Here is a 25,316-nt window from a genome sequence, read left to right on the forward strand (position 1 = left end):
ATCATCCATGGTGTGAAAATCAGCCCCGGAGCGTCTGCCAGATGCAGACGCTGATGCGCTGTTGTCCGCCTTGATCAGAGTTCCATTGATGTTGCTCAGCGCCCGAGGCTCCATGCTCTTCCTGCGCTTGGCACCACCACGAGGAATGATGGAGCTATCGACTGCGTAGTGGCTTTCATCAAGCCATTTGTTTTCTCGCTCGCAACTGGAGTTCCATGTCAGCATAACCTAACCGAGCAATATTGACAAGAATGCTTACTCAAGAACCCAACCAACACCGACACACTTGACCAGGCCAGCCGCTTGTCTGACCTTTTCCAGGGTTCTCACTCCTCCATCCTTGAACACAACGTGGGTAATTCCCACTTTGCTGTCTCTGCGGTTTGTCATATCGCCTGACGACATACTTGCGCGAGGATTCCATCCCCAACTCTTGACGCATCGAGCTCCCATCTGCTGCAGAAGTTCAATGAATATGCCGCTGGCATCTTCTCCCTCGGTTGTATGGACATCTACATATACAACCGCTCCTCCAAGAACGTTTTCACATGCGGCGATGTTCCTACGAGGAGTCTTTGAGGGGCTTGGAGATGCTGAAGGAGCCATGGAACGCCTACTCGACTGGCTGGCAACACTCCTCCGCCTGGAGTCACATTTTTGAGATCGGGGAGTCTCGTTATGTTGGAGTTTGGGCATCTTGCGAGGAGAGGCTTGTGTCGTACTCTGCTGCAGGGGAGCAAGCACAGGCTTTCGGAGCCGTGGAGATGAGCGGACAGGTGAAGAGATTGAGAGCGATCGGCCCCTTTTGCGGGACAGTTTCAAGGGTGAAACTTGACCTTCCGGCTTCAGAGGTACTTTGGATACCGTATGGAAGGTCTGTAGTGGGATCTTTTTCTGCTTGACGGGTGTGGCAGGAGCAGGCGATTCGACTCTTTCGTTCTCCTTGTTCTCGTCCGAATTATCTTCTTTCGGAGAGCTAGGCAAAACAACCGGGCTCTTGGCGATATCAGAAGCATGCGTAGGCTGACGGTTCAGGAACTCTTCGTATGCAGTCGGCTCAGCGAATTCGGGTTGCGGCTCGCTGAACAACTCGGTCATTGGCTCTCTCTGGGGAGACGATGTTGCCACAGCATTAGCACGAGACTCTTCCAAAACTTGCTCATCCTGGTCCTCGTAGATCTCTGGAACACCAGCGTAGATCTCGCTGTCGCGAGGGCGATCTGAAGCGCTGTCTTGAGGGGATCCAAGACGATTTTCGATGTCAGGGTAGGCCACTTCTTGAGGAATACGAGACCCACGACGAGAAGACCTCCGAAGTCCTCCGATGGAGAACACACCTCGCCCGGTGCGTTTTGGCTGGGCCTTCTCGGGGCTGCTAGCTTTCCATTGACTGAGCTGCTCTGCCAAAAGCGTGAACCGTGGACGGTTTCGCTGCATCAGAGATCCGCTTTCCGGGTCGTCACTGCAAACCGCCGCGGAGCTAGATGAATCGGGCAGGTCATTATGCTCGAACGAATGACTCTGGTCGTCCGTGGTGAGCCCAGACTCAGACATATCCTCTTCTTCGCGGTATTCCAGGTTACCATGGTAGGCAATGGCATCCTGGGTTGTCGACACTTGTAGTGCAAGGGAACGATCCTGGTCATGAAGGGGGCTATTCACTCTTTCCAGTTCCTGCTGAGCGTCTAGCTGAGCGTTGGACTGCGAATTCGGTTCTGCATCAGGCTGGACTTCATAGATATAGTGGTCCGTGGTATCAAATGCGACGAGCGTCGCCTCGTCATCATCAAAGTATTCGCTATTGTGGAAATCAACATACTCATCGTTTACCTCATCAGGTTGGACATCGACTTGAACAGCGCCACTTCCCGTACTCTCCGGAATAGGGTCAGCGTCAGATTCACCGTCAACATCTTCATCGGCCACCGGTGCGTCAGTGAAAACATCTTCAAGTCCCTCAATCGAGTGTCGCTGAAACGGCAGGCTTGACTCCTCTGTCACAGCTTGAACCTCGCTGCTGTATACGTCCTGCATCATGTGCTTTTCCTCTGGCTCTGATTCAGTTTCGTCCGGGTCCTCTGCTTCAGCATAATCAGGCGCGAGGCCTCTTTGTTCGGCGTGGGTACCCATGTTGCTAACATAGGCTGTATGGTCGACAATGCTTTCCTCCGCCAGATGGACATCGTTCTCATCAATCTCAGAGTCCTCTTCACTGTCGTTGTCGTCTAGCACTTGAGGTTCCTCCTCCTCGGTAAGGCTCTCGGCGTCATACTCCGCAGCTTCCGCATCAGAGGCTACATCGCCAGGTTCTTCACAATCGACTTCAGGACCTTCGTCGGTCAACTCACAATCTCTAAGATCCTCGGCACTGTCGACGACATCATCATGATCGGGCAGCTGTTCTAGAGCGTCCTCGGCATCTTCTGCGGTCATGGAGTGTGTTTGCTGCTCGTCATTGATATCATGAGAATCAGCACAGTGCGCGGGAGATACCACGACATGATGCTCATCGGACGATTCTTCTTCCGGCGCCTCTTCTTGGTCTAGTCCTTCGTTGTCATAATCGACATCCATCGGCCCTTGAGGTTCAGGAGTCCTGAGAGACGATTCAACATCGTCCGCATCATTGGCCTGGTCGGCACCGCTAGCAATATCCATACCGATTACGTTCTTATGCAATTCTGGCATTGAACGAACACTTGAGAAGAGACTGTTTTTGAACGGAGAAGCAATTCTCTTTGCGGGGCTTTGGAGCAACAGCGACCGGGACTTGAATGGCGTCGATGATTCATGCAAGGGAGCCTGTGCGAAAGATACACCAAAGATGCCTTTCTTAGGGGACGATTTGAGAGGTGAATTGTGCCCGGGGGTGAAATTCGGCTGTGATAAAAGCATGATTTCGTCACGGAGACCCAAGCCTCCGTGTCTGGGTGTCTCCAAGTGGGCTCTCTTTGGAGACGCTTTGAGTGGTGAATTTTGTGTTGGCGTCAAACTAGGCTGGGTGATCGATTTCTCGTTACCTTTAAAGGACAAGCGAGCTCGTCTTGGTGTCTCCTTGACGGTGTAGTGGAAGGGAGAAGGGGTGGGTCGCCGGGCAGGACTGGACATAAACGGCGAGTCACTGAAGTCGACTGCCTTCGTAGGTTGAAGGTTGGGCTCACCATTTTCGTCAACCGACTGGTTGAATTTTCTGGGGGTGAAGTTGATTTTTCGCACAGGAGAGCTCAATCCAGTAGCTTCTGATCCTTGTTTGAGAGGCGAATTTATGACCAGCTTTATCTGGTCCTTGGTGCTGCTGAGTTCATCATCCTCTCCGTCTGAGCTGACATATGAGGAAATCGATTTGGCAACTTGGGTGGCTTTCTTGGGTGAGAGAGGCTTGCTGGCTTCCTTCTTGGAGGCTGCAGGCTTGCGCCCTCGGCCAGTGGTTGTAGCAGACTTGCGAACTGGCTTGGATCCGAGACCGACCTTGCCTGCTGCTGTAGTTGCTGCCCGTCGTCTTCCAGTCGTGACAGGGGCTGGTTCGTTGGCATCCTCCTCTTCGGAATCGGACACATCTTTGAATGTGACGGTTTTCTTTTTGGCTGGTCCTCGGAGCAAGTTCGACCTCATGGTCGTCGAGTTCGTCGCGATAATCACGTGTTTGGGTCCGCTACTGGATGCTTCGACGGCGCTCGTCTGTGCTCGAGTCTTCTTCTTTGTAATGTCTTTATCAGCACCTGTAGTGGCAGCAGGCTTCGTCGCGGCAGTTGCCCTTGGTCGACCTCTCGGTCTAGGTGCTGACTCGGGTTTAACTTCGTCCTCCTTTGGCAGCGGCTTTGTCCTTGGTCGTCCGGGTCGCTTCTTGGGGGTGTCGGTCTGGGCCAGCTCATCGTCATCGTTGTCGCTCTCATACTCTGCAGCTGCAGGAGTCGCAGGTCTTCTTCCCCGGCCTGTAGCGCTTGTAGAAGAAGTTGAGCTCTTCCCTTTGGGCCTGCCAGGTTTCGCTTTTTCCTTCGTATCTATTAGTCCCAATTCGTCGTCCGTAGCCTCATCCGTGTCAGAGTCCGGCTGCTTAGTCCGCGTGCTTGTTGCCGTTGCAGTCCTCGTGGTTCTTTTTCTAGTTTCTGTCGCAAAAGTTCCTGTCTTTGTCCTTGTAGTCCTCGCGACCGGTTTGCTGGCTGTGGTGAGACCGGCGGCTTTAACCGTGCTGGCTGGGGGACGGCCACGGGTGGTCCGTTTTGGGGGTGACTTTGGGATGATAGCTGCGCGAGCCATTTTAATCAATGATAAAAAAATGTATGCGCCCAAAGGATTTGTATCTCGGGCGATGGTAAAATTGTGCGGTTTTCCTGCTGTTAGTAACGAAGATAGGTCGGTGTTGACAAGCCCGATGCGCTCATCATGAGCTGAACTTCGCAGCAAGGGAATGGCAAGAATGGCAAAATTGACTAGCCACAAAGGCGCACCTGCAGAAAGTTCTCAAGCAGGGGCTTTGCTGTGGCTATTAAGTAGACCTAGCTCGTTGATTAGATATGTGTTGTTGACTTCAAGCTGTTTGGCCTCCCACTAGAGCTGCGGCGTTTGTCCTTAGCTTTCTTGTTTGAGAAATCACGTGGGTGTTGTCACAGCAACACTAATACCCCACAACCACGTGACGGCTTTCCACCTATCGAATCTTGTCTCTTGACCTCCAGCTTACATGCAGTTTACTGCGATTAAAGGCATATCATTGCATGCGCCCGATATGAGACAGGATGATGCTTTATTTTTGCATGATCTATATACAAAAGGGGTACAAAGCGATAAATAGATAGATTCCAGCAACAATATTGCTCGTTAAATCTCCCAAGAAGTTTGTGACGGATTATAGCTCAGACAGCAGTAGAATTTGGTAGAAATCGACAGTTTCGAAAATCTCCAAAATGAATTTTATAGAATTGTCCAAGCGGCAACAATAGCGGCCATTGCAGCAGTGAGAATACTTGGAAGGATCCCAGAGGCTGCACTATCCAAAATCGTGACCGGCTCGTAACCCGCAGGGGTGGTGCTGTTGAGAGAGCCGTCCCAGCAATACCTCTGAAAACATTGTTTGCAGATTTCCGGCACGTTAGTGTTGGTGCGTTCGAAAGACCGACTCAAGATGGCACAGCCAACACAGGTTGACCAGTTGCCATCACGAGTGCTGTTACCCATCGTCACCACATCATATCCGTTCAGAATGGTGGAATCTCGCTCTTGTTCTGTGTAGTCTGGCTGGAAAGTAGAAAAGTTGGAGTAAGCCGTGTAGGGGTAGTTTGGAAGATATACAATCAAGGGCGACGGGCCAGTCGTGTTTGAGCTGTTGCACCCGAAGAACGTGGGTCGAGTGTTCAAGCCTTCGTTGACGAAGGTATTCTGATCGGGTATTGCAGGGAAGGAAGTACCATTAGCGATGCCTGAGGAGTTCAGGCTACGCTCATAAGTAGCGACAAGGGCAGTTCCGTTGGGCCAGCTGTACTTGGTATCGGCCGAGGAATCAACGGCGAAGATCACATCGACATGTCGCTCTGGCTGGATCAACGGGTGCAGTGGTATGTTTTGCAGATCTTCACCACCATCCACCAAATCCAGTTCCAATTCAGCGGCATTAGGGTTGGTATTGTTGGAATAGTGGTAGAATGGGTTGGGGGCGTATTGAGCAATGTCCTCGTCGCTTTCGCCAATGTCCTTCAAGATGTCCTTGAAGACGGATTTCAGCCAATCCGGCAAAGCCGTGGAGTTGATCTGAAGAAGGAATTGATTGAAGAGAGTAGAGGATGTACCCATGACGAAGCCAGAATTGTCAAAGCCACGCACACAGCTCTCATTACTCGGGACTGAGCCGCCATTGAATCTGGTTCCCAGATACTCGAGGGGGGCAAATCCAAAAACTGTGGGGTCAAAAGTTCCAAATTCCCAAGGATTAAATTCATAGACGGTGGCATTGCTGCTGATGAGAAGTTCTCCAGGGTAGCGACCATCTGCAACAACCAAAGGCATGGGCATCTCTGCCTGCTGAAAGGTGTCGGTTAGCGCGATGGAGGACCATGTATAGCTGGGACCACCGTTGGTTGCATTGATCAGCTGGTAGGACAAAGCACGGCCCCTGGGAAATCATCAGCATGTTGTGTTGCGACAAAGAAGACCAAAGGCTATCATTACCAGTAGTCAGTAATTGAAGTCGGGTAGCCCGCATCCGACTTTCCGGAGACCGCATTGCCGATGTCCCTATAATAGGACGCTGAATCCAAAATCTGAATGCTACCCCCATCGGGACCTTCGAAGATTGAATTTTGAAATTGCCAAACGGTGCCCTTTTGGTGTGTCTGGAGAGCAGAGATGGTAGTAAAGTTGTTGATATAGATTGAGCCCAGCAGCCATGATCCACCACTCAGGCCAGACAGATAGGTGGCTGACTGCAGCAATCCACCTAACTGGCCGGCGCTCGTAGAATTCGGCGTACGAATATCAAAGGCCTTGATTGCACCCGCGCCGTTCATCAATGCTCGATAGCCACCACCAGAGACTGCGATGCCGATATTGGGAAGATCCGACGAGTTACTGGAATGGCGGTCAATGTACCCCGCCGCGTCGAAGTCTTGAATCTTGACATGATTAAAGAAGTCCTTCATCGCAGAAGTCGTCTTGCCCCGACGCGTCTCCAGCCATGACGTCTCGTTGGGCGACAATTTTGCGGCACTGCGAATGGTAGGGCGACTGGCAGGACAACCGACTGTACTGGGTGTGTATCCATCGGGGGCATTGGGTAGAGCACGCTGTAGGATTTCAGCATGAAAGGGCTCTGGAGCACCAGTCACACCTATCGAAATTCAATGACATCAGTTCCCGTTTGTAGGCAGATATGTGAAAGCTACACATCCGACTAGCTTGAGCCACACTTTTGAGGCAGAATGATTCACCTACCAGAAAATAATAGACCAGCGACAGTGCACGCGACTGTGATGGTCTTCATCTTGGGTTGTACTACGCCGACTCAAGCTACAATCCGCGTGAAGATTCAGCTAGAGAGGACAATAAGATCAAATATTTCTCTCTCTACCGAACCCCCCAATGTGAGGCAGCCATCATTTGGTATTTGAATAAATGGGGCGGTGTCCCTTAGTCAGGGGTCCTCATCTTGGGATGGTGGATCAGCAAAAAGGCCAAGCATGCCAAAGGCTTGGGAGATTGGGACAATTTGATCTAGTCTCATCCCTCGCGTAGGATAGGTGATTGTCATTGGAGCGTTCGTAGTTCGTTCCTAGTTTGAACCGAGGACCACAAATCAGCCTCGCTGAAAGGGCTGAAAAGCATGAGGATGACGATGGCGAAGCTTGACGGATCATCCGGCCATTCCGCCAGTCTAGGCTGGAAACGGCAAAAAAGGTGCATCACCTCTACAATTTAGCACCATCTCGCAGCTGAGAGTGGGGTTCTGAATTTTTTTTCTGTGATGACCTGTGTACAACAAAGATATTGTTATTCTGGAAAGGTTATCATGCTGTCAGCTCAATCTATGTTGGTCTTAATGGTATGTGAGGTTCAGCTTCTGGCAGCCATGATATTTTGAGTTTTCTCACCTGCAGCTGTGAGACAACGTCTGCTTGCCAGCCTTGGATAAGGCTCAGCACGCATAAACTAATATTGTTGGTCCAAGGTAGTTTTATGCAATGAACATAGGGAAACTCGGAGAACTCGGTATAATAATCTTGCTGCCTGATGGATCGTTTGTAGATGTGACAATAAAATAGAAAAGGGTCCCATATTCTCAAAATATGGGTATTCTGGGTTCCACTTTCGGGGCTCGGACTGGTTCGATCTTTTTTTCCAATCTCAGATGGTGATGTTTATATTCCGGTCATGGAAGTGTCCTTCTGCCAAGCTTTGAACTACCTGCGCCACGATTGTGGGAAATGGACTTGAAGGTGAGGCCCTGCTTTTCATTGAACTTGTGTTGCTGAAAGTTTCTAAAATGTCCTCCGCTATTGTTTGATCACATGGATGCCTGTCTCATATTCCATTAGAGCCTTGGAACGGCGAATGAGAGATAAAACACGACTGATTGTCAACTTACTGTCGGCAATCTCTACTCCTTGATTGTCCATGTGTCCTTCCTGCCAACGACAGAAGATTCGTGAGATTGAGATGGCCATCGACCCTATTAGGATATATTGAACTGAATGCCTAGTTAGAGCAGAGTTTCCAAGTATGTTTCCTTGTTACCTTCAAAAAGGGGATATACTTGGACAGTCGATAACCACGGCGCCTCTGGTAAGGTAATGGAAAGGTAGATGTCATCCGCACCTCATGGTTATCATTAGACTCCAGGCAGACATTCCCGTCTGCCGTCTCTTATATCGTCTTGAATCTACCAGGTACCTTAGCGTCACTCAAATTTGTTCTTTTTCCGAGGATTCAATCTACGTTGTATCCAATCTATGCCCGATCTATTGGAAAACATTGTCTTCTATCAATCCGTTTATTAGCAATCGGGTTTGTTTTCGAATATACCGCCTAATCTGGACATTCCACCTACATTACAATTTGAACACTGTATCTATTGTAGGAGCTGTCTTAGAATCTACCGGAAAGTCGGATATTGGTGCATCTGTCATCGGCCTGCCAGCAATATATTGTTGGTTCTATCCTCGGACTTGAGAACTTAACATTTAGTCCTCTTCGTATTGTTTATTGAATTTAGCATCATATTTACATATACTCTTGTAATCGACTCTATCCTCCTGAATTTGTCTCTATATCATTGCAATTGCCATCAAATCCAACAGGTGGTCTTTTAATCTCTCGAGTCTCGTGCCGAATTAGCAGCTCATCTGTCTGAAACTGAAGACATTGTCTAAAAGGAACCTACATCGGCATGTATTATCCATTCTCACCAAAGGGAGTCCTCGTCTACCATATCTTCTAGGTTCTAACCTTGTATCTATCCTTACAACCGCACTCGCATTGTTCTTTGACATTTCCGGAATTTGTCCCAAGGTTATCTCTTTCAACTTATTGCGAGATTTACCGCCGAATCTTCAGTTCAATTATGCTAAATTTCAGTTATATCTATGTATCACCCAATTTACAGCCGATATGGTGAGGTGGTAGGGAAATGTGTGACTTTCTTTCATTTAGGTCATTGACCAGCCGGGTATTGTACGGCAGGCCGGGTTCAAACTTCAGTATGTCCGTTCCATCAGAGATTGGCAAAACATACCCTGAAGGCATGAGCAGCCAGAAGCTTCTACGGATATCCGAGTCTAGGTGGATGGCACAGCGCAAGAAAAGCGATGAGTGGCTGTCGGGAATCAATGCTTATTTATCCTTAATTTTATGCTTTTCACTTCCTACTGCAGTGTCTATCGCGTGTGGGGAATGGCATTTGTGTTATCAGGCTTAGGCCTATGCAAAGTCCTCCCTGATCACAGTCTATTTTTCATTAGAATGGACTTCCCTCCGAACGAGGCCCCAGAGCCGCCAGTTGTATGCCTTAGGCTTTGCGTGATATGGTTGACCCGAGGGTCGCCTCCCGGGAAACCTAAAAGGGTAAGTAGCTCAAGTGGATTCGCCCGCTTCTCCACAATACCTTATCGAGGTTGTTTCTTCCCCGGAATGAGACATGACTAAGACCTCTGGAAGGTCACAAGGTTAGATTGCGTTCGGCATGAATGGGGATGAGCTTCGTAGATGTTTCATGCTGCAGATCTGAGTTGTGTAGTAAATGATTTTGGACAATATAACTGACAGGGATTACGCTCTTGAATCAACCTAAGTTAAGCGTATATAGTTCTGGGCAGTAATGGCGCCTCGGATTTAGACTCACAGAACAACCATTGTCTTGAGAACGATGATTGGAAAGTGAGATTAGATAGCAGATTAGATGAAACTCATCATCCTAGGATAAATTCAAAGTTTGGAAGTCATGGCAGATAAACAAGGTTGACCAATAACGAAGCCACGGCATAGGAGGTCCAGGGACCATCTCCTGCCACCTGTCCATCACTCTTGGAACATGATTGCGCCCTCTTATCCTGCATTCTAGTCTCTTACTTAGAGTTCTATTTGATGAATCGCCTAAATTGCTAATAAACCATCCCAGGGACGATCGCCCTGGAGTCCGAGACTCGTGACCACATCTGGCCCAGTGCAGTCTCCCCATAGAATCTTCTGCTGCATTGACTCTCCTTTCCAGAACTGTCCCGTGACCCAGACCGCAAAAGCTGTCCCATCTCCAGCGTTCTCGACCCAAATATTCTTAGAAAACATGGCGTTTCTTCCCGGTATCTTAAGTCATCTGGACCCGTCGGATTGTCTCCCGCCCGGATTACTCCATTAGGCAATCCGAGTCTTTCAACCTAATGGTGCCACGACCAAGAGTCTTCCAGTCACTCTGTTGTGGTCATTTAGCCTGTAGAAGCGAAACCAGATTGTCAGGTTTGGGGAACATGAGTATTGTATCATCGCTCCATCATGACTTTATCACCAGTTTGCTTTTTGCCTGGATTGTTCTGTTTGGGTTTCTCGATTCCTCCTACTCCGTACGTACCCTCAAGATATAGTTAAATAATAATACGCAGATCGGACACAACTGTTGACAGGAAGATTAAATGCGTACAATGGCTGTAAAGAGCGTTATAGAACCTGTCAAACTAAACCTAAGGTAACTATAACAATAATAACCTAAGGTGGTTTGTGCCACGGACATCAAGCAAATGACCAATTGGTGGAGCAGTAACGGCTCCTCTATCCCAGGCATAATTGCATTATTGCCCCCGGTGGCTCTGGACCGAATCCATCGTTCCTTCGACCAGACTCCCTCGCTGGCTTGCTTGTTGACATTCTCTCCAAGTAACAATAATGCTTGCCTCTTTTGGCCACTCATCCAAATTTAGACTGCTCACATGAGCTCTTTGGTTTGAGCGTAGGCTTGCAGAGTCGTAGTACTACCCACCTTTTTGTGGATTCGTCCCATCCGTAGGTTCACGATCGTGAAGTATTTAAGCTGTTGGGTGGCTGCTCATTAGATCAACCTGGCTTCGATTGTATTCTATCCAGCGTCTATTCTCCTTTCTCTCATCAAAATCAAGTCAATTGAACGACTACAACATCACACCTCTCCTTTCTCGCACTTCGATTACTGCTCGACTCCACAATCTACCCTAATCATAATGTCTGTCTCCATCACTGCCGATACTCCTGCCGTTCCTGCTACCAAACAGGCAGACGTCTCTCTGGGCTCCAAGGGTAGAATGCCAGAATTCAGTCTGGCTGGCAAGGTCGTCCTGGTCTCTGGTGCTGCTCGTGGCCTTGGTTTAACCCAGGCCGAAGCGCTCTTGGAGGCCGGTGCCAAAGTGTACGGATTGGATCGTCTGGAGGAGCCAGTGAGTAACCTTGGGCTTAAACCTTGCTCATGGCGCATCTTGTCTAACCATGCTGGTCGGTGATAGTCCGCCGAGTTCTTCGAGATTCAGAAGCGAGCCAAGGAGGAACTGGGCACGGAGTTGCACTACCGTCGCATTGATGTGCGCGACACGGAACTGTTGACCAGCACCGTTGAGCAAATCGCCGATGTCGAGGGCCGGATGGACGGCCTGATCGCGGCAGCAGGAATTCAACAGGAAACCCCGGCCCTAGAGTACACGGCCAAGGACGCGAACACCATGTTTGAGGTCAACGTGACGGGTGTGTTCATGACTGCCCAGGCAGTGGCCAAGCAGATGATTCGCTTTGGTAATGGTGGTAGCATTGCACTAATTGCGAGCATGAGTGGTACTGTCGCGAATCGGGTACGTTCCCATCAGTTCCTTTCCAGAGTGGGAAACGGGGATCCCCGGATTTCTGCCCTTCCCCGCTTCTGACTTATGTCACGCTTGGCCGTCAAAATCCCATTGCATGGCCTCTACTGTTCTCAACAGAACTAAAACAATGCTAACTTGACTAGGGTCTCATTTGTCCCGCGTACAATGCCAGCAAGGCCGCTGTCATCCAGCTCGGTCGCAATCTGGCCATGGAGTGGGGTCAACATGGCATTCGCGTCAACACCATCTCGCCGGGCTACATTGTCACGAAAATGGTCGAAGATTTGTTTATCCAGTTCCCGGAGCGCCGAGAAGAATGGCCCAAGCACAACATGCTGGGCCGTCTGTCTACTCCTAACGAATACCGGGGTGCCGCAGTCTTTCTCTTGAGTGACGCCAGCAGTTTCATGACAGGAAGCGATCTGCGCATCGACGGTGGCCACTGTGCGTGGTAATATTTGTTCGATGCTGTACTTTTCATTCTATTTTATTTTTTCTCCCGGACGGTCTTTGTTTCCCTAATGCTATTGCATGGCGTTTTGTGTTTGGGAAAGCAAGCGTGATCTGATTCGAGTTCAATGTTCTCGTCATGACGTCTGCCGTCTGCCATCTCTCCAGACTTTCGCATCGAGGGAGGGGAAAAGATGAACGGATAATGTATGGTTTACTTAGAATATTCGAGCGCTGCGACCAGCTAATACATGGATCATTCGATTCCTGTGCTTTGACAACCAACTGTACTCGAATTCCTGGCTGATCATGGTGGCCAGCAGGGAATACCAGCAACTAGAAAGTAAAGTTGCCTAAGGCCGCGTCACTAAGGTATTTTAGTCGGAGATCTGGCAGCACAATTCGATCACCACAGAATAATTACTGACAAGCAACGGAGCAAATCCGTTCGGCCTTTCTTCCGTCTTCTGATTTTTCCTTTGTTTCTTGCCAACTAGGTACCAGAGAGACACTCTCGACAACGGATTTGAATCCAGGGTAACGATGTGTACCGCGCAAGGCCAAATATATAGTGTACATTCCGAAACAATGTCATAGTTCACATTCACCTTCCTCTCCATACTCAATACAGAACCAACCTGTTAACGGTCGTGAATACCGGGGTCACTTTTCAACAACAACCCGTACCTTGAGAATAAGGACGTAAGCTACTGTATCCAACAGTGCATTAGACTACAATGAAAGGAATGCTCGTGTAAGGAAGTAGTATTCTAGGCAGCTACTAACCATAATACCAAAATGTTCCAATGATGATTCCCCTTGGATCATCAAGCCTAGAGCATGCTTCTATGCTTACATACCACCAACCCCCTAGGCCGTCTGCCCCATGACAGCTCGAATCACTGATGTAATTGATGATTTTAATTATATAAATGAATAATGCATAGAAAGGCTCAGTTCCCACCCTTCTTGGGATTCTTGCCGCGACCGCGGCGCTTCTTGGTCGTTGGCGGGTTGGTGGGCGGGGGAACGGGCGCCCGCCGAGGAAGTAGAGGGGGCGGACAGAAGGAATTGACAACCCCTCCGTAGACATTATACACCACCGACACTGGTGTCGCAACCGCCGAAGCGGCCGGGGCGGGGTGAGGTTGGTGGGCTGGAGGGCGGGCGGCCGGCGGCTGGCGGGTCGGGTGGGGGCAGTCGCCAAGATGGCGACGCCCGCAGGCGTAGGAGGAGGAGTTGGGGGGCCGAAGCCGCCGCAGGAGGTTCTTCAGATTCGATTTGTGGCCTATACAATGTTAGACATGCATTCATCCAATCGAAAAGTCATTATTGGGGCCAGCTCAACGTATATACTCACATTGCTTTTGCCCGAACAAAAAATGTTAAGATTTTTCGCGGCTGTTGCGCGCGTCCCTGAATATCCAAGCGACCATTTCGGCGGATTCTTGCATGTAGATTCGGGCGCCTTCGCTGTTTCTTTTTCGGAGATGAGCCTTGGTTTCCACAATTGCGAATGCTTCGTCGTTGGCCTTGAGTCCGTACAGATAACCATCTGTGTGGGCCTCCATGCTGGCTAGAGCGAACTGGACCTTGAACGGGAAACGTCGTATACCCCAATGACGCTTGACTTCGGGGAGATTCACGGTTACCGCGTCGAGAAATGTTATCAGAGCCTGATTGACATATTGCTCGTCGGTAGTTCGTTCAAATGTCTGCCCTTCCTGGTCAGCCGCTGGTGTCCCACTTAAGTCAGTTGGCGCTGAGCTGCTTTCGGTGGGCGTTCGGCTCGGCCCCGGCTCAGCCGCTGGTGTTTGACTCTGACTTGGGTTGCTTTGCTCCGAGCTGCTTTTGACGGACGGTTGGCTCCCCCGGGATCCATCGGCCGATGTTGCCGGGCCGGGCGTTGGAGTTGGACTCATCCTAATGCAGGTCGACATTGGGTCTGTTGATCCATTTGTTGGAACCTGATTGTCGACTTGCATTTGATACTTTCTGACGAGCTGAAATACTCCCGTCACGTCCGAAGGCCCCGAGTTTCTTGTGATACCCCTCAGGTAGCTTTCGAAGGACTGGTTGAACGCTTTGTTCTTTTTGAAGACCTTCGCCATTTCTTGGCTATCCTCCCTTTCCTTCTTACCATAGAAATGTTTCGGATTTTTGCGTTCTGGCCAAATAACGCGGAATGAAAGGAACTGCTGGACTGTGACCGAGGAACCAGACTGCATCACTTGGATCGTGTTGACTGTCTCCTTTATTGCTCCGTGAGTCTTTGCTAAAGTGCGCCAGTGAGTTTTGTCTCTTGGGATGAACACGCATTCGGGCATGATCGTTTCTAGGAAGGCGAATGTCAATGAATTCTTTTCGAAAAAAAAAAGGAACTTGGACTCTATTGTAGAAACGTATCGTGTGCTGCCAGAATTGCGAGTGCATGGAGGAGAGAATCAAGGCCAGCGATATTCGAGGGTAATGAACAGCTCTCCATCACACGAGTCTCCAGGAAACTGCTAACTGAAGGAAGGTGCGTAGCTACATACATGTCGCCGAATAGATGTCTACCTTCCATTCCGGGAATCCTAGGGCAAAGCAAGAAGAAAGAAACATCAGACTGGCAAGCAAAATGGGCAGGAGCAATTCGATAGATCAGTGAAGCAGGAATAAGCTCCAAAGGCCTCTCTTCCATTCTACCTTACCTGATACAGAGAGTATTTGAGGTAAGCCCAATCGGCATGCTAGCTAGGTAACGCACAAACAGTGACGTCGGTGCTGTTTCTTTATTTTCAAAGCTCATAAGAGGGGAGTACTGCAACACCAACTTTTCCCCATCGTGATGAGCTTGGATAATTCTCGCATCTTTAGGACATATAAAGGATACTACCAACATCTGTCTGTACAATTAGAAGGGCCGGGGATCAGTAAAGAAGAGGCGTAGACTCACAGGACACATTGCGTGGTGTTGAAATTCTCTGAGACTATACCACTGACACATATTACTAATGAGCCCACAGACTTCGCCATGAGTGAGGCCTGTGTCGTTCGCACAATATTGAACTTCAAGTTGGATAATTGCATGGGGCGTTCCACCGGATTTGTCGAAGTAGGTATAGCTTGTGAAACAGTAGCCCTCCCCAACCTTGCCGACCCACCCCACGGTCCCCGCATCTATGAGTGTTGGTAGGTTGGTGGAGCATGTATCGATTCGGGGAATGATGTCCCTCTGCCTCATCAACAAAGAGGATCACCTGTGGTAACCCATTCACACAAGACCGCAGTGGTGTGAGATCGTCCAAAGCTCCTAGCCCGTGGGGGGCATGAATTCCGTAGCGAGGGGCGTCCACACAGGTCTCAATGTGGTCCTGGAGATCTTCTAACTTTTCGCGCCAATCATCCTCGTCCTCCGAGCCTTCGGTTGGGTTCTCCTCAGGACTCTCACCACAGAAGAGTGGGCCGTCACGGTCACGCTCAAGATCGGATACATATTCCTCCTCGATTAACGGATGTTCCGAAAACACCGATGTAGGCTGGGGCAGGAAAAAGCATGGCTCAAATTGTAAAAGCTCCGTATCTGGTGCTAATTCAACCCTGACTGCTTCCAAACCCCGCTCACAGAGCTCGTCAATCCCAAAGTTTGTCCTAGTTTTGACGGAGCTGAGGACTTGATAGAGCTGCTGAAGCTGGTTGATAACAGCGGACCGTTTGGCCTTCAAGGCCTCTTTACTCATATCACGACGAGTCATGGCATGAGTGAACCACGAGCAACAGCTTTTAGAAAACAAAGTAATCAACTTGTGAACATGAGATGTAAGTAGGGAGCTCATATATATATACATCCACGTATCCATGAGTTAAAATGATGTCAACTGAGGCATATGTATTACGATGCGCTGATCTCAATTTTTCCACTGATGAGCTCATCGACAGAAGTTTTCAAGATTTCAAAGAACACAGATTTTGAGACTCAGAGTTATATGCCTATGTCGATGCCAAACTTGCTGCAGCGACCTGCTCTCTATACTTCTTAACCAAAGGGGTTGCTCCTATCTGTGTTGCTCAAATGTTGTGATTTATTTTCTTAGAGTAGAAGAGTGTTGCTTCATAGGTCATCAAGTATATCTGAAATGGAGAGTATTGTTGCATGTTTGTTACGTATATGCGCAACTTCCTGTGCCTAAGTGGAAGATAGAAGCTTCTGTAGTTCCTCCATCTTCACTCATCCCTTCTACTACTTACTTTTCGTCCACACCAGCAATTACAACAGTAACATGTGTTTTTCAAATTGCCACCTTTAGTGTCTTTTTGAATGCTACCTACAAGGTGAGTACATAACGTTAAGCAGAATGATCATGCTCACCCCAGGCTAAGCCCCAGCCACATCGTTACGCGGTACCTAATGGTGCATGTCGTGCTTTAGAACGGTGGCTGAAAATTGGGATTCAAATGACAGCGTCCTGATCATCAGGTGGTACGCTGGTTTCCTTGATCTGATCCTAAACTGGACTGCCACCATGCATATTGAATTTGAAGTGACGGAAGCTCCTCTAGATCTGTTCGATACCATTGCGACTATAGAGCAGGCTCGCTGATGCCACCATGGAATAACAGGCAACACGAAGTCTCAGAAGGCACGTTGATTTGTCGTACCGGGGGCCTTCTGAGACTTCTTTGCTAATGCTTAGTTGACCGCGGTAGGACGTTCGGAATTGGGCCGCATCCGATACATCCATTCCGGCGCATGTGTGCATGAATGGGCGGGCTACTGGTCAGCGATGTCCGGAAAGTAGTGCCAACAAGCAGAGGAGGATGGATCAGGGTTTTTGAAATGGTATGTCAGTTTACGGTGAGTCCTTGCTGGTGAGAAACAGCTTTGTGCAGCATCCCACCCTCCCCCTTCCTTACTCCCCGGACCCGGGTGTATCATCGACCTCTGTTCTCGCTGAGTACAAACCCCAACCAGCAGATGGTATGCCGAATGTTTTACTTCCTATCAATGCATGCAGATAAGCACACTAATAACAACAGAAGTCCGCCCGTGTCCACGTTGCTCCCATCAAAGTCAAACCCTTTACCCCAAGCAGTTGATCCAAACCACTGAACTCGATCTGCGAGAAGATGTGGGGAGTGAGCCTGCTATTTCCAGCAGTTGGTCCAAGAGACTGAACTTGTTCTACGAAATGCAGCAAGGATCCTGTTCTCCGGTGACGAGCTCACACCTCATCGTGGTGCTGGAGTCTAGTAACCTGTGCCTTTAAAAAGGTACAGGTGAAGCTAAGATGAGCTCTTTCTCTCCTTCGCTGGCCGAAGCTGTATCCCGCGTTGAGGGTGAGCCTAGGGCACAGATACTAGAGTAGGTGAGCTGCTCACGAACACGGCTGGTGTTATGGAGAAAGCTAATATATGCCAATGGACATTGGTATTAGTGCGGCTGGCCGCGGATTCGATAGACCTCAATAACGACATGAACGTGGACTACCAATACTTCCTCAGTCTGTGTTAGTACAAGTAGATCGGGCAAGCTACCAGGATCCATCTGATTCTTATCACTGATCAGGAAGATACGTTGTCTCCCGTCTCGGCGCCTGCAGCGTCCACAGGTCTTGGCAATTCGTCGTCATATGCTACGGGCCTGCTACTGCACTTTCGAGCCCCTGTGCTACGCCAGAATGTCAAATACAGGCTCCATCTTACAAGCGACCCGATGACCGCCCCTTTCCTTGCCAAGGGTGTGGCGTCTGGCTAGACAAGATGAGGACATCTGGATGTTGCCATCCTATTCACATGAGTTGCGTTTTATACTAAGGAATCAGTCTGAAACAGCCATGTCCGAACTCCGAACCTCCGGGCGCGGTCAGATCTGAATCATCTGATGACCTAACTTCAAGATACGATTGCTGCACTCAAACATCAGCTACGTTGCTGGAATCTCTACGCCATTAGAACATCTTAAATGGTAATTGCAGATTGCCTCCGAATTCGACAAAGCGATTTGTGATGGGCCAGGCCATCGCCACGGTCCTGATAAAAACTCCCACATCGGTTCCAGGACTGGTAGGGATGCAGCAGTTGACTCTGTAGCATCAGGTGTTAGTGGAAAGGTCTCCTTAGTCTCTATATGTATACAAGGCAGAGCAATTACCATTATACTCCATCGCATAAACAGCACTACTCCTTCTACTCGCGTACATTCGCGTGTAATTCGCCCATGGCGAATCACGCATAACCTTCATTCGTTAATGAATCAGGCAGTTATCCACATATTAATCCACATCGCTAGGCCAGTGAGTCCCAATAGTATCAGTTCATGACCAATCGCTTTGTCTTTGTCTTGTCTTGGTATCCGTGGACTACTGACCATGAACCCTTTCTCGGAAACAAGGTCACAAGTCCCCCTGAATCAGGCAGTGCGGATCAATTTTGAAATAGTAGCAGCCCGTGGTTATCCATCTTCCAAGGACCCATCCACGATGAGCATATGGCGACAGTAGTTCCAAGCTGCTATCCGTGCGGTGCGCCTGCAGTATGCGGTCCAATATTGTCAGGGCAGGGCTCAATGGGGAGACATGGTTACAGGTAGTATCCGCTTCTCAAGATTCACTGGCTGCAGTGTCAGCTTCACTAGCAGGGCGGCCCTGTTTGGCATTAAGGTTGATAACCAAGATGCCGAACAGGGCCGTCCTGCGAGCATTGTAATTCCAGACCTTCTTGATGACAGCATTCTTCTCAACAGTCCTTTTGGCCTTCTTCTTGGCCTTGGTGGGGCGCTTTCTTCTAGTTTCTTTCTAGGCGGGCGGACATCACCGTTGATGCCGTAATTGTTCACCACACTTGGTCGCTGGTGGGCTGGGGGCTGGGCAAGGGGGCGGCAATTGCCGGCGCGGATGCCGGCGAAGATGCCGGCGCGGATGCCGGCGAAGATGCCGGCACCCATATTATGAGGCTGTAGGGGCTGAGATGGTGATGGTATTCACCTTGAAGGTGTAGTTATTAACTACTGATGATGGCTGGTGGGCTTGGGGCCGTGCGACGGAGGGGCCACGGCGGAAGCCTTGATTGGGGGTGTCCTATACCAATCTTAGACAGACATCGTCCTGAATCCAGTCTAAAGACTGTAATTGGGGCCAGAGTACCCTGGGTCACCAGGCATAAGCCTGAGGCCTTTTTCTAATGTTGTTGGCTGATGGTCCCCATCTGCGCCCTGCTACCATAACGAACAGCATTCCTGCGCGTCTGCTATCCTTAATTTGTCAGCAGAAGCAACCACCTTCTACTCCAAGGAAATAGATGACAGCATTGAGCAACATGGATAGTGAAGGACTAGGCTTCAAAGTCTTAGTTTGATTCCATTTGACCCAATACATCCAAATAGTCCCAGTGCGAGGTAGTATCAACTATGAGCTGTTTCCTCCAGGATGTTGGGTATCACCTTCTAGTTCATCAAGCAGAGCATTGTATCAGGTGTGGTAGCTGTAGTGCTTTCCTAGGATTCATCATTCATGTCCCGACTCCCGAGAATAAAAGAGTGTGCTACATAGCACCCGCTGCCCATCTCCTTTTCCTATTGCCCTTCAGAAACCTCACAATTTCTTGAACCACCTGTCACACCACAACAACATGAGTATATACCTTGAGCTGGCCCCAATAACGAATCTTTGGATTGACATCAGTATAGGACTCCTCCATCCTCCACGCCATCTCAGCAGTTGCCGCCGTCCTAGCCACCCTCCCGCCCGCAAGCCCCTGCGGTGTCCGGCTCCATCGGCGTCTTCTGCGACCGCTGGCATCTCACTAGCAAATACCGCCGTCCTGCCCGGCCCCACAAGATAATAAAAGAAGTATATTAATTCGACCTTCACGAGAAGCACTTGAAGGGTGGTAATACTAGTACTCAGATATAGAGCGGCAAATAGTGGCAAGCGTGTCAAATCCCACATAGGGGCATGCTGGTCCCGGGCCCCAATGTGGGCGCCAGCAGCATCCACCAAGTTTCCTGCAACGTCTACCAGTATGATGTAAGTATATCCTGTCCTCAATCAATAAACAAGACAATTCGCAGAGCCACACCTTGCTAACAAAGGCAAAGGTGCAAATCAGAAACACTGTTGAGAAGAATGCTGTCATCAAGAAGGTCTAGAATTACAACCGGTCCACGAACAACGCGGCGAACTCAACCGTCAACCCTTCCTAAACAATGACTTATTCAACGAAGGTGATAACTGCTCAGCATACTTCTTTACCTCGTCTGACTAAATATGATCCACCTGACTGACGCCAGCATCTGCAGTGTCTACCTGCAAAGATGATGTCTGCATAACAGCTTAAGTGTTGATTCGGTCTTAATCCCACGAATATTGCCAAAGAGTACGCAGTATAGCCCGAGACAGTATGCTGAATATTTCTACTTCCTATTGACAAGAGATAAGCACACTAATAACAACAGATGTCTGGCTGTGTCCCCGTTGCCTCAATCAGACTGCCCGGCCAAACATTATCCGCCTACAACCCTACGACCACTGTCAACTGCCACTCTGTGCACCACCACTGCCTTACCTCCTTCTTCTTCAACTAAGTACAGCAAATACACCGCAGCAGGCCGATATGACAACTATAACTGGGCATGCCCCTAGGAGCACTATAACTTTCGGCTGGGTGACTATTAATACCCACTTTGCGGGGAGGGAATCATTTTTATCACTATAGCAGCGGCACTGCCACGGTTATGATTGAAGATACAGGACAAGCCAAAACACAGATGTAGGAAGAGACTGAAGGATAAGTAAGAAAACTGCAGGGAATTGACATGCTTTTATGTCTACGGTGGGTCCAAACGGACTCACTGTAGTCATACGACCAGGGTTACCTGAGCGAAGCAAGCGATGCTTACTACAGATCTTGTTGAATGATTCCCCCGGATCTGAGGATAATGGTGAGTGATGTTCATCCTGAGTCTCACGTTCCTCACCATTTGTTTGCATCCCGCACCCGTTCCTTGTTAGGGATTTTCGACACTACTTACGAGTGGTCAGGCACAGCTTGCTGCATCGTACATCTTCTTCTCCCCTTTCAGACGACGTCCTCTCAGCAATACGCAACTATATGCCAGAGTCTGCGGGAGTGGCCCGCTGCGGAGGGTGCCGTTCTGTGGCCAAGAAAATAAGTACGCGTACTCTCGCTCCTTCCGAACAACGAGAGGATGCCGAGCAGGACGACGTCCTTGCTGGCTATGAGGCCGTAGCGGAGGCGGCCTCTGTCAGTAAGAAGCTAGAGGGATACCTGATGTTGCTCGTAGACAGGAGCAGACGCGCTTAAACGTGAATGAGCTGTCCGATCTTGGCCAACACCTTAATCGTCTGACGTTGGCGAAGATGCCATGTAAGTCGAAAACGAGCACCCTAGAGACCGAGGTGACTTGCTGACTCGTTTGCTGCCTTTTGACGTTAGAGGAGAGCCCGGCCTGTATGCCCAGCAGAAAATACCGATCATCGTGTGCAGTAGAACTAGCAATACTTCCGTTTGACTGTTCGCCCTACAAAGCCCATCAACCACTCCTAGATTACTAGACGCACCTCTATGTCAGAGGCAGTCCTTAAGACTGTACGCAAGTACCCCATTCATCCGACCTGCAATGTGTTCAGTGACTAATAGCCACAGACACCCTCAGCATCCAAGCAGCAAATTCCTCGCTATTCTCACTCCTTCGATCCCAACGGGCAAAATCAAGATCTCAAAAACAATCTTCTTTGGTGCCTTTTCGGGCCCAATACAATTTGCATACGTACGCTCACCCCCATAGCAGGTCTTTGGATTGACATCAACAAGACCTCAAACCATCGAACAAGACTCCTGGTGCCGCCGCTGACCCGCCTGCCACCAAGGGTGGTGAATAATTACACCTTCAACAGCGATGGCCATGCAAACGACATCCTCTTGTCTGACAAGAAGCCAAGAAGAAGAAAGCGGCCCAACAAGGCCAAAAAGAAGGAGGGAAAGGAGAAGAGAAGAAAAACCTGTGGAGGAAACCAACAAGGAGTCAAGGACGCCAACATAAGCTTAAACTGAGCTATAGTATATATTATCTATGTATATCTTATACGTATATTGACATTCGGTTTTGTGCCTCGCCCGTTACCACCAGTTCAGCTGATGTTTCGTGATTTGGACAAGCAGAGAGTTCAATTCATTCCACAAAAGTCCGCCGCCATCCCAACTGATGATGATCATCACTAGCTAGAGATGAAATGGCAGTGAAGAAGGTGTACAGTTCTCCATAACAATTGAGGTCCCGCAAGTAAAGAATACTATGCACTTAGTTTCCAGGCATCCCTGACTACAGTATCAACAACACGTCGGAGCCCACATTCCCCACAGAAGGGCCAGCAATCACCCGTGTGGTAAATTAGTACATTCAAGCCCTCCTGGCCACCTTGTTCGTGCTCTTCCTACGGCTGCGTTTCGACTTGTCCCACATCTCATTCGTAACGGTGGCGGTGCAGCCGCTCAAGTACCAAATAGGATTTCCACACACCGTAGTCAACCCCACGGAAGTTGTGTTGCTCCCACGGCCAGGTCAAGTAGTAGTAGTGGTAGTAGTGTGTCTCACGGCGGTCGACAGAGGTCGTAACGAACAACGATTGGCCGGGTGACCGGTCAGATTGAGGCAACAGGGACACAGCCGGACAGCTGTTATTATTAGTGTGCTTATCTTCATGCATTAATAGGAAGTAAACTGTTAAGCATACCATCTGCTGGTTGGGGTTTGCACTCAGTGAGAACAGAGGCCGATGAGGGATCCAAGGGGCGGGGGAAGGAAGGGGGAGTGGTGCTGCACAAAGCTGTTGGCACCATTTTCCCGCACTATGCGCTATTTAATATGACAGTAGTTCAACTTCGCTTACTACTTAGCAAGGCAAGCTCATTGAGGGCACATTTTGATCAAGACAGTATAGAGAGTAAGTCGCTTCTAGATGTTCAGCATCTACGTAGATATGTAACCTTACCAGCGGGGCTGACATCCACCCAAATTGTATAATCAACAACACAAGCGTCTCACAGACCGAGTTTACCAGAAACGATTGACTTCCAGGTTAGGAAATTCTTTTGGGATCAGCTAGGAAACACCGAGCTGGATAGCCAGCATACGCAATCATGATCGATTCAGACATGCAGTCAGGCAATACTGCCAGACGCGCTATGGAGAGAAGATGTTTATATGCACGAAAATGAAGAACATTATCGATGCAACGGACGAAGTATCTAGCTAATTGAGAAAGGTGACATTGCATCACAATGCCTCCCGGTATCAAGGCCACTTTTCGATGACAACTCATACGTTGAGGACTACGTACGCTATTGTATCCAACAGTGACTGCAATGAAAGGAATACTCAACTGATTCGATTGACGGAAATTACTATATACAGAATAATATATATATGGTTAATAATAAGCACACTCAGAGCTGGGCTTGTCGCCCTCTTCGGCCGCCTCCACCTCCTTCTCCCCCTCGTCCTTTCTCTTGGCCTTGTCCGGCCGCCTTCTCCTTTTTGGCTTTTTGCCAGGCGGGGGGCGTCGCCTGCAGATATGGGGTGAGCGGATATGATGATGGAATGTCCATCACCATTGATGGTGATATTGTTCACCATGGTTGGTGCCTGGCCTTGGCGGCGTGGCTGGCGGCGGGAGGCAGGGCGACAGGGCTTGTCGGCTGGATGCCGGCGCCCGCAAGTCCCAGACAGGGGACTGCTGGCCCCTGTGTGGGACTTGCCACAGATGTGACAAAGTTTGCGCTCTATATCCAGGTTTAGAATTAACACTCTTCAGATGCTTCTTCATAAAGGTTGAACCAATATACTGACTGTTGGTGGCGGGGGCAGGCGGGTCAGCGGTGGGAGGAGGAGGAGCGGTGGCCGCGGCGGCGCCTGGTGGTGGCCCTGGTGGGCAGGTTGGCGGGCGGGGGACGGTGCCCGCGGCCCGCCGAGGAAGTAGAGGGGTGCGGACAGAAGAAATTGACAACACCCCCCCCCCCCCCCCGGCCGTAAACATTATACACCACCGAAACTGGTGTCGAAACCGCCGAAGCGGCTGGCGGCTGGCGGGCCGGGGTGGGGGCAGTCGCCAAGATGGCGACACCCGCAGGCGTCACAAAGGGGCCAGCAATCCCCAGTGTGGTATTTACCACACCCGCATCTTTTCTGCTCTATATCTATATTAGCATTGCCACTAGATGCTTCTCATGAAGGTTGAATGGATATACTGACTCTTGGAAAGAGGTAGCCTATAGAGGTGGCCTATACGATGTTAGACATGCATTCATCCAATCAAAAGGTCATTATTGGGGCCAGTTCAACGTATGTACTCACATTTTGCTTTGTTCAAAGGTTATGAAAAAAAATGCTAAGTTTTTTGTGTAGTGAGATGGAAATAGAGGCCATAATGAGGAATGGAGAGATGAGAGAGTGAGAGAGAGAGAGGGGGGGGGAAGAGTAGAGAAGATGGGTACTGCTCGAGCTACGTAGGACAACCACAGGAAGGTGCGCATTCACGTAACAAACAGGCAACAATGCTCATTTCAGGAATACTTGACTGCCTTAGGAAGGAACGCCCGTGTATTCCAAGAAAGTGAATGATGAAATCTGAGCTACATGGATAGAGGCAATTCGAGTCCTTACGGAGCACGCTTCGAAGACTCGGCGATTCCATTCTACCTGATACGGAGGGTAAATAAATCAAATACTCCAACAACACGGACGTAGGCTGGGGCAGGGAAAAAGCACGGCGCTAATTCAACCCTTGTGGGTTCAAATATAGCTCGCGGAGCTCAATGTCACAGTGGGAGTTCTGACAGATCCGAGGGCATGCTGGAGCTGCTAAATGTGGTTGATAATGGTGGACTGTTTGGTCTCCATGACCTCTTTTTATCGTATCGCGAGTCATGGATTCAGTGGCATCTGACGAAAGTCAACTTGTCTCGTAGAAATCGACGAGGGCTTTGAATCTCCAGCAAGGGAGGGTCCTTATTGTGCACCAGAGAAGTGATGCCAGTATATGCGAATATCGATTTTCATTTACAACT

General features: G+C 49.5%; 8 protein-coding genes across 8 annotated transcripts; 2 read left to right on the forward strand and 6 right to left on the reverse strand.

Moving 5' to 3' along the window:
- Positions 1–61: 61 nt before the first annotated feature.
- Positions 62–4,519, reverse strand: P174DRAFT_216131 (uncharacterized protein). The gene has a single exon (XM_024821360.1). The coding sequence runs from the start codon at positions 4,255–4,257 to the stop codon at positions 256–258; it is 4,002 nt and encodes a 1,333-aa protein (XP_024681508.1). The 5' UTR covers positions 4,258–4,519; the 3' UTR covers positions 62–255.
- Positions 4,520–4,777: 258 nt separating this feature from the next.
- On the reverse strand, positions 4,778–7,066 carry P174DRAFT_442781 (lysophospholipase family protein). Its single transcript, XM_024827656.1, has 3 exons — positions 6,925–7,066; positions 6,163–6,820; positions 4,778–6,106 (listed from the first exon to the last, which is right to left on the reverse strand). The coding sequence occupies exons 1-3, from the start codon at positions 6,971–6,973 to the stop codon at positions 4,912–4,914; spliced, it is 1,902 nt and encodes a 633-aa protein (XP_024681509.1). The 5' UTR covers positions 6,974–7,066; the 3' UTR covers positions 4,778–4,911.
- Positions 7,067–11,011: 3,945 nt separating this feature from the next.
- Positions 11,012–12,449, forward strand: P174DRAFT_442784 (putative short chain dehydrogenase). The gene is made up of 3 exons (XM_024827657.1): positions 11,012–11,384; positions 11,451–11,789; positions 11,945–12,449. The coding sequence occupies exons 1-3, from the start codon at positions 11,172–11,174 to the stop codon at positions 12,254–12,256; spliced, it is 864 nt and encodes a 287-aa protein (XP_024681510.1). The 5' UTR covers positions 11,012–11,171; the 3' UTR covers positions 12,257–12,449.
- A 1,005-nt stretch (positions 12,450–13,454) lies between these two features.
- P174DRAFT_216266 (uncharacterized protein) lies at positions 13,455–14,597 on the reverse strand. Its single transcript, XM_024821361.1, has 2 exons — positions 13,612–14,597; positions 13,455–13,539 (listed from the first exon to the last, which is right to left on the reverse strand). Exon 1 carries the CDS (start codon positions 14,576–14,578, stop codon positions 13,637–13,639), a length of 942 nt encoding a protein of 313 aa, XP_024681511.1. The 5' UTR covers positions 14,579–14,597; the 3' UTR covers positions 13,455–13,539; positions 13,612–13,636.
- Positions 14,598–14,748: 151 nt separating this feature from the next.
- P174DRAFT_216300 (uncharacterized protein) lies at positions 14,749–15,623 on the reverse strand. The gene is made up of 2 exons (XM_024821362.1): positions 15,190–15,623; positions 14,749–15,135 (listed from the first exon to the last, which is right to left on the reverse strand). The coding sequence occupies exons 1-2, from the start codon at positions 15,475–15,477 to the stop codon at positions 14,941–14,943; spliced, it is 483 nt and encodes a 160-aa protein (XP_024681512.1). The 5' UTR covers positions 15,478–15,623; the 3' UTR covers positions 14,749–14,940.
- Positions 15,624–18,832: 3,209 nt separating this feature from the next.
- P174DRAFT_421949 (uncharacterized protein) lies at positions 18,833–19,176 on the reverse strand (the record flags this gene model as incomplete). Its single annotated transcript, XM_024824998.1, has 2 exons — positions 18,833–18,991; positions 19,042–19,176. 2 exons carry the CDS (start codon positions 19,174–19,176, stop codon positions 18,833–18,835), a joined length of 294 nt encoding a protein of 97 aa, XP_024681513.1.
- A 1,877-nt stretch (positions 19,177–21,053) lies between these two features.
- Positions 21,054–22,304, forward strand: P174DRAFT_432279 (uncharacterized protein; the record flags this gene model as incomplete). The annotated part of the gene is made up of 4 exons (XM_024825744.1): positions 21,054–21,171; positions 21,313–21,494; positions 21,539–21,617; positions 22,042–22,304. The coding sequence occupies 4 exons, from the start codon at positions 21,054–21,056 to the stop codon at positions 22,302–22,304; spliced, it is 642 nt and encodes a 213-aa protein (XP_024681514.1).
- A 1,338-nt stretch (positions 22,305–23,642) lies between these two features.
- On the reverse strand, positions 23,643–24,112 carry P174DRAFT_442789 (uncharacterized protein). The gene has a single exon (XM_024827658.1). It carries the CDS (start codon positions 23,862–23,864, stop codon positions 23,697–23,699), a length of 168 nt encoding a protein of 55 aa, XP_024681515.1. The 5' UTR covers positions 23,865–24,112; the 3' UTR covers positions 23,643–23,696.
- Positions 24,113–25,316: the final 1,204 nt, after the last annotated feature.

Source organism: Aspergillus novofumigatus, assembly GCF_002847465.1.
Source record: "Aspergillus novofumigatus IBT 16806 chromosome Unknown P174scaffold_5, whole genome shotgun sequence".
NCBI lineage: Eukaryota > Fungi > Ascomycota > Eurotiomycetes > Eurotiales > Aspergillaceae > Aspergillus > Aspergillus novofumigatus.